Source organism: Echeneis naucrates, chromosome 16, assembly GCF_900963305.1.
Source record: "Echeneis naucrates chromosome 16, fEcheNa1.1, whole genome shotgun sequence".
Lineage (NCBI taxonomy): Eukaryota > Metazoa > Chordata > Actinopteri > Carangiformes > Echeneidae > Echeneis > Echeneis naucrates.
The window spans coordinates 9473143-9481824 of record NC_042526.1 but is presented as its reverse complement, the minus strand read 5'-3'; the positions used below and the strand labels follow the sequence as shown (position 1 = coordinate 9481824).

Below are 8682 nucleotides of genomic sequence, written 5' to 3'. Positions count from 1 at the left end.
CTTTTTTCAGTAGACTTCATATGTTTATTTTACTCCTGATAGTTACAAAGAGGTACAAAAAAGTAAGCGAACCCTTTAAAATTCCTTCCACTTATATGTAGGGCTCGCGAGTCAAGGGCTATCAAACTATTCTGGCTCATAAAATGTTTTAGTTTTCTGTTTACAAGAAGCATTTCGAACTGAAGGAAACAAATAAATTGAGCTGATTTAGTAAATTAGCCATTCTCCATTGACTTGTTTATCGATCTTTGAAAGCTAAATTTCAACAAAACATAAAGAGCCTCAGAGAAACAGCTAAAATCTTAAAAAATTCATCCCAGAGATGAAGTAAACAGGAGGGAGCATCATTGCAGAATTTCCAAGGGAAATGACCCTTATTCTATTTAATTCTACTGAAGAATGACTTCAGACAAAGAAAATCTGATGGCACAGTCAGAGTCCAGACATAAACCCGATTGAGAAGCTGTGGAATGAGCTGAATAAACCTGCTCACAACAAACACCGTTAAAATGATTGAACTGAGTTAGTTCTATTAAGTAAAATGCCCCAAAATCCATCACATTATGCAGGTCTGATAAGCAGCCAGTGGAGGTGCTTATTCGAAGCTACTGCTGCCAAAGCAGGTTTGAGCAATTATTAAATCAAGCGGTTTACTTATTTTTTACTGCCAGTACTGTAATTGATTAATGGGTGTATTCAATAAACATTCAAAGCGACATAATAGTTTGTGTTTGTCTGTCTTAGGGACATGGTGTTCATGACGCTTAATTCCAAAGCCACTTGTATTTACAGCTGTAATAACTATATATATATGAAACTAAACAAGAACATAAAAATGAAGAGTGCTAGAGGACAGACATTTTAACAGGGAAATATATCGAATCATATGCAGTTAAACAGAAAGGTAATATATGATAGACATCTGTTTATCAGCTTGTCAACTCAAAGCACTGAAGCTACTGGCTTAACAACCATTTTGTCCAAAATTGGTTCTGCAATTCAAGAGCACAGTTTTGCATATATATCAGAATTGTCAACATTTAATATGTTTCAAACTGAATAGTCCATCCAAGGACAATGATGTTTCAAAAGGCAAAGTTTATATGCTTTTCTTCAGCAAGTGAGAATTACAAAGAAAATGTACAAGCTGAAAACTGTGATATCGCTGCTTTAACGTTATCTATCCATTAATGAGAGTCAGATAAATCCAGCCTGTGAGGATCTTTGTTTCCCAAAGATTTATAGTCTGAGAGACATGCTGTGTTTGGACATTTTCACCTCAACAAATACGCTCACTCATCTTTACACATCCTGATATAACTCCTCCAGCCTTGTTTAAACTTTGAGCTGGGGAATATCTGGAGTAACAGTGGCTGGTAGTTGAACGCTGTACCAGATGCCAAGCTGCCGTCAGAGCAGGAGAACACAGAGCTGCTGAGAGAAAGGACAGAAAGATACATCGCCTGGTCTTTGTCCATCACTCCACTCCTTCTCTCCCTCCAAACATGCTTTCTGCTTCCAAAAATTTTCATCTCTCCATCCATCACTCATTTCTGTTTTCAGCAGGTTATCTTAGAGGCAGTCTGTGAGAGGCCCTGTTGCTATGGCAACCACTCCAGCCCTTGGATGGAGCCCAGGCTTGTAAAAGTGAGAAGCAAAAGATTACTATGGCAGGTCAGTTCCCTCCCAAGTCCAAGATCTCATGGAGCGGTCACTGGCAAGGGGGTAAGGTGAGTTGAGGGGGGAATTGTATAAACTCAGCCACGTTAAGATTATCTCAAAGGGATGGAGCTACCAGCCAGACCGATTTAAAGCTTGCCCAGTGTAGCATATACTTTTAAATGCGAGTGACTGGAGATCCAAAGGAGAGAGTAAAGTCCAAATTGAGTCAGAGAAAGGAAATATGTAGGAGAGGCGGGGGGATTAAGATGAACAGGCAGTTTAAAGGGGGTCAGGGACAGCAACAACAGACTGAACGGAAACAAGAGGAGGCAGCCAAGACCATGAATGTTGTTTTATCAAGTTCATTTTGTCGCCTGGTTCGTTCCCCAAACTCCAAAATATACTATTACATCACATTGAGCATGGGAAACTTCCCCAAACCAACACGCGGCCTCACAGTGTCTCACTTATCTCCTTTTTTACTGACTGGAGATATATTCATCATCAGAGGAGCATCCCTTTAGCACAGCACAACAACATTTTCTCTATGTTTGTACTCACAGAAAAACATGGCCACACACAGGGCGCACATCGGTTTTGAAAGAAAAGCAATTACAGATTAGAAACAGTCTTAATGTGGCCACCATATTACATCTCTTGTTTTTGCAGTCTTTTTTGTCAGGATTGCTGACAATACAGTAGCCTAAACCTATTATATGTTATTGAAGTTGACATGATACATATTTTCTTCAAAAAACAGTAAATAAGTGAGCTAACATGAAAAAAGACCTCAAAACCAAAGCATTATTTCATGCTTTCTTCAATTGTCTATTTGAAGCAGATGAAAGCAGTCATGTCTTGGAAAACTTTGAAGCTTTGATGATCATGACTGATGGAAATAAAGAGTAAATTCAGAAAGAAGCCAAAATAAAAACATTCTTTTATGGCAACCACAAACATGTTTTATTCACATGAATTTAACTTTCACAGAGACAAAACTGGCAGACATAAAGAACTTGAAGGTTCGCTTGGTATTCTACAACCCTACAAGCAACTTGTGCTGTCTACCACTGGCACCATCTCTTCTATTCATGGTCTTCTACCTCAAGATACCACCGCAGGCTCTGAAAAAATTACAGATATTACAATAGGATAAATCAAACTAAAGTAAAGTTAAGTAATATGACAACAAAAAAAGAGGGAGATGCTCACAGCCAGGAGACTCAGTATGGACTACCGTTGTGGCAAAAGGAGCAGTCTTGGGTGTTTGAGGTGGAGATTCTCAAGTTCTACAAACCCACAGAAGGGTTTCAGGGTTAGCCAAGTAGCTTAAATCCGAATAACCACAATTTTCCAAAATTGATGTAAACAAGCATGTGCACTGATGAGGCGGCAGACATTAATCCCACTGTGCGTTCTGCGATGGTCCAGGTCCGAGAGATGAAAACATCAGAAGGCCCACGGTCCATTTTAGAGCATCATTGTGTCATCAAGTTCTCTATTTCCACATTGCAATACATCTTTCCTCCATTTCATGAGTTTGATCAATATTTGTTTAAAAAAAAAAAAAAAAAAAGTTGTTGACTTCTGATTTTCAGTGGGCCTTTTCAGGCCCTGCCATAGGGCAAAGCTCTGGGCTGTGTTGAACCAGATGGAGCTCTCAGGTGGCCACAGAGGTGACAATCTGGACCACCTCGCCATTATCACCCTGGATGGAACCCTGGATGGCCTCCTTCACCTCCATGTCCGCCTGCAGAGCAGGGGCCAGCTCAGCAGCCTGAGACACGTGAAACACAGTGAGTGTAAGTACAAACATGAAACGCACTGATTATGGCACATCCTGCTCAAGCAGAGGAATGATGTGAGAGATCAGAGGGGAGATACATCAGAGAGAGGAAAGACGAAGATGGTGAAAGGAATGAGAAAAGTAGCAGAGTGATAGGTGGTTGACAAAAGATGAGCTATTTGCATTTTAACGCTCTCTGACTGCCTCTGGTCGCTGTCAGAGACAGAGCGAGGTATTGTGTGGATAGATTAGAGCTTCATGACTCATGGGTCTTGGATGATGACCACGAAAAGTGACTCACTCGCTCCTCAAATGCACGCCAAAGGTTCCCTCAAACACACCTGCAGCATTTAATCCTCACCCCGGCCCAGCGTGCTGTCACTAGACAGCAGAGCTGACTGGAACTGCAACACAGCATAAACAGTGCTACAACAAGCTGACACACTAAACCACTGTCAGCAAAGGCCAAATAAGACTCACATGTTTACAGCTGCGACAATGGGACATGTATTGTTTTCACCTCGTGTATAATTATCGCTCCTCTGGCAGGTGTTTGTGTGTCTGCGAATGGATTGGATTCTGTTGCCATGGTAGTACAGCAGCTGTGAAACACATGGTCACACGACTTTACAGGTGTGTAGTTGAGATCAAATCGATGGCCAAGTTCAGAGATGGGAGTGGCCTAACCACTGAGCAGTCATTGAATAATGTAATTACTACAGAGTACTCATGGGTTGGTGTTCATGCTAACGTGTTGAGTCCGGTTTTCTATTTTTTATTATTATTATTATTTTTTTTAAATAAGGATTTGAAACACTGTGCATATTCAACTGCTGCAACACAGCTCTGCTTGCCATGTGAAAACAGTGATTGCATGTTGCATGTAATCTGCAGTCCAGCCCTGGATAAGTCAAAATTCAGACAGATATTTTCAGCAACATGTAGAAAAACTCCATGGATATATCACTGCACTTTGCTCCCTACTTCATGTAGTTGTTGTAATGGAAACTGTTATATAAAGAGAGAGTATAAATAAATACAAAAGTGTAAGTAATTTTTCAAGAACCTCTATAAAAGCTTCCATATGTCTGGAAACAGATGAGAGCAATTGTCTTGATTCAACACTTTTGAGTTTGAGGGGAAAAAGAACTCAGCACTAACCTGGCTTTGAACTTTGAACGAAAGTCAGCAATGTTTACCCTACAGGACATCAGAACCCCACTGAGTCAATAACCTCCCAGTACCTGACAAGGCAGGTCAAGCATCTTACGTCGCCACATTTGCCACTTGGCTCAGTATTTCCTTGCAGCGTCTTAGAGTAGAGTAACAAAAGTTTCCAGGTTTTTCCTTTTTGCCATTGCAAATTGTTTAAACAGCATTGGCTACCTAACCTTATAGGATCATGCCATTAGATGGATTGTTCTAGTCCAATCAGGTGTGCTTAAAACATTGAAGATAAAAAGAAAAGTCTACTTGAACTATTCTCTTGGCACTTTAACATGTTAAATGACTTTGAATAAGAAGTTAATGAAAACCTGCTTTTAATGAGTTTAAAACTTGTTTGACCAATAGATACCACTTTCCTAACAGGCATTTTCATTCTGTCCCTGACCTCATTGAAACGCCCTTCCTGAACTCAAACTAAACTCTACTGAGCAGAAAACTGATGACTGATCAGAACGATGTCAGCTTTGTTGATTTTTGTCAAAATGTGTGTACAATCAAACATTATGAAAAAACATGAGCTCTTTTTAGACATAAGAATCCATTGAAACCAATCAGTTGAGTAAACAAACAGTTTGATTGCTTGCTGCACCAAGAAAAATGGAGCACAGATCTTGGATTACAGTGCACGGGGTGGCAATAATTGCGAATACACAAATAAATATCATTTCAGGGTTTATCAGTTTGTGTATGTATATACACAAAATATGTGAGCAACATGGGGTGATTTAACCACCACCATGTTCACATGGGCAAAGAACCAAATACCTAGACAACCACAGATAACAAATGGACAACAAGACAGGATCAAAAAGATAAAGCTTAAACAACAGAGTCCTCAAACCTGACGTGTGGCTGGTCAGCAGACAGTGCTGATATTTTACACAACTGCTCATCGTTAAAGGTTACTCTGTTTACTTTACTCATATCAGGCCTGCAGGAAACCCATCATTACCATGTAGCATGAGGGGAAAAAAGGTGCAAGAAGAAAATACAATATTCAACATATTTAAGAAAAACAAAATCAGATTTCCTCTCAGAGTTAAATGGATCACTTGAAAGGCAGCTTATCAATGTGTTTGTACACCACCCCGATTCCACACGTAGTTGTCCACCAAGATCAGTCCTCAAGGGACTGTGTGCATATCACTGAATTGCTACTCCTTCCTTTTAACCTTGCGTTCACTATACTCTCTTATTTTGAACAGTAGCTTGTCCAAGCGCTCGTCATAATGACTGAGAGCTAACCATATTTTCTTTTAGTAAAATGACAACAGGGGAAAAGCAAATTTACTGCACCTGCAAACAGTTTGCCTAAATTACACTAATATGTCTATTTCAACATCACAAGAATTATGCATTAAGTATTTCAAGATATATCGCTCCTCCTTATGATGCTAATCAAATCATTCTAGTACAAAATACGGCAGGTGCTCTGTCAAGATCTAATTCATTAAAAGAGGAGTAGAAAAAAAATTACACAGAGAAGAAACCAACGAGAGTAAGAGCTGAGATGAGTAGTTCTGTATCAATTTTTAGGTGGATGCAGTTGACCTATTCAGTATGAAGACAATTAACTACTGGCCAATCCTTTAAATGGGCATACATGTTTTTGTGTACATATCTGAATTGTAATAACTGTAAATATTTATTCTATTTCTTTTACATAAATACCACAAACAACAGAGGCAACTGAAAAATTTGAGGTGATTGGGCGGCATCAATACAAAGTAAGTGAGTATTTCAATTGAGGTTCAGTTAAGTTCAGTTCAATTCAGATTTTTTTCAGATATTGGACATAAAATAATGAATGAAATCAAAGAAAACAAACAAAATAAAATAAAGACATAAAAATATTGCAATCTCTTTGTAATGATGACAACTTCCAAAGATCACTCGAGAGTAAAATTTCAATAAGAGTTTCAATAAGAAACAAAATTGGTTTTGGATTAAGTGTGATTTTTTTTATAACGTGAGGTGTTGTTTTGAATTTGCTATAGATGTCATTTTGTGGCTCCGACTATCATCTTCACCAGAAACAGTGAGGCGCTTAAGTGTGTTTTATTTAGGTGCACTTGACATTTCAGAGTAATAAAAGAAACAAAATGTACAACTGATAGATTTTAGAATAACTCTATAGCAACGTTAAATTATCCCGAAGATGTGTGTATTTAAAGAACAAAATTAACCCAAATACACAAAACCATGGGACTCATGTTTTATCTTAACACTACACAGATTACACTGGATAGATTAATGGTACCACCAAAGACTGATTACTAGTCAGTGCACATCAAAACAAATGGAAGAATGTATTTGAGGGCTTTTTTTTTTTTTTTTTTTTTTTTTTAATCGATTGTTTAGAGGAACTGATTTAAATTATCACTGAGATCTGTTTTATCTCAAACTAATGATCTTTGGATACTCCGGGATTTGGATTGCTGGCCATATGGGCCCGTGTACACGTGTAAGGGATGTTGTTTTACCTGGATGGCAGCTGTGTGATCAGCGACGGGGGCTAACTGAACATACTGCACTTGGATATCAGGGGGGAGAGAGGAGCCCTCTACCGCTGTGGTCCCTCCATCAGCTGACGCCACTGCTATCAGCTGCGCTCCACGCAGGACCTAGCAAAGAAGAAGAGGACAGAGGAAAGGGTTCTTAGACATCACTGGCATTTTTTGGGCCATTTTCAGCATTATCATCACTCTGCTTTAGTTTTTAAATAAAAGTGAAACAGATCTGAATAAAACCCCGCAATCACCAGCCGGGCGAGTTTGAAAAGCAGCAATCTGGCTAGCTCTGCATTGATCTACGGCTCACACAACAGGAAACAGGAACCAAATTAAAACAAACAGGAAGCCTCATTTGTATGCTATCTGACGTGTTTATGTTCTTTTATTGATTACAGCAATCGATGTGTATAAGCACGGCGTCACACTAACACACAGCGCAACTTTGGAAAAGAAAGAGCCTTTCAATGGTATCTTGAGTGATGTAAATAAACATTTCCTCCACACTGTTCTCACTCCTTCACATCCTACCCTGTTTATAAGGAGAGGACCTTTATGGTCCCTTCAGTTCAATTACTTTTTTACAAGTTTTGATTTCCTTGGCTCCAAAAGATGACATGCTAGATTTTTTTAAGGCTCATTGCATTATCTAGACAGATCTATCTAGACAGACAATAAAAGATTGGCAGCGAATGATTAGTGATCACAGAGGGATCCTAATCTCCCACGGCGTTGAAAGTCAGCCAGGCGACATGAGAGCTCTGTGGTCTTGATGATAATTACAGAGCAGGCAGTGCAGTGCAGCTGGAGTCTTGTTGGGTATTCCTATAGTTTGGGGAGGATATTGCTATATATAGAAAACAACCACAAACTCAGAGAACATGTACTTTTGTGAGGGCACAAGCACTCATGCGCACACAGACACGTGCACACTCTGGGATTAACTGAGCCCTGCTGTTAATTTAGACAGCATAACTCCTATATGACAGCACACATAAAAATTAACATACAATAATCATGTCAACACAAACGCAGAAAGATGGATGGAGGGAAACATTCACTTAGTTGTGTGCTTGTGCGTATTCATTTTAACAGACAAGAGACCACACCACCACCCTCCAGTGTGGCCCAGAGCTTTCTCAGAGGTGGGGGGGTTGCTGGTTTGAAATAAAGGGCATTCCTGTCTCTACTGCTAACATGGTCTCATTTACACTTTTTCCCCACTTTCGTGGTTTTAAGCTGAAGACAGGTATCTTCAGTGTCTCCTTCCTGGCAGGTATCTTTGTCTGCTTTCTCTGCAGCGTTTCGTGACGTATCTTGTGTCCAGCTCAATCTTCTTCCAGCAGCACATGGTGCTGGAGATAGTGAACACACATTCAAAATTTAAAGAGAAAAATTCAAGCCTGCAGAAAAACCAGAATGCCGCAAACCTCAATTACAGATGATCTTTGTTGCCCCCTAACCCTTCCAATCCCACATTGCCTCCCAAAGCCAGAG

The 8682-nt window shown here is 39.6% G+C and overlaps 1 protein-coding gene across 1 annotated transcript in view; it reads right to left on the bottom strand.

Annotated features, from left to right (window-relative positions):
• Positions 1–1914: 1914 nt before the first annotated feature.
• Positions 1915–8682, bottom strand: part of banp (BTG3 associated nuclear protein) — a 33460-nt gene continuing 26692 nt past the window's right edge. Inside the window, exons 12-13 of the mRNA XM_029523519.1 lie at positions 7159–7299; positions 1915–3439 (exon numbers count right to left, since the gene is read on the bottom strand). Coding sequence (XP_029379379.1) covers positions 3323–3439; positions 7159–7299 — 258 coding nt within the window. The 3' untranslated portion in view covers positions 1915–3322. The remainder of the gene's footprint in view (positions 3440–7158; positions 7300–8682) is intronic.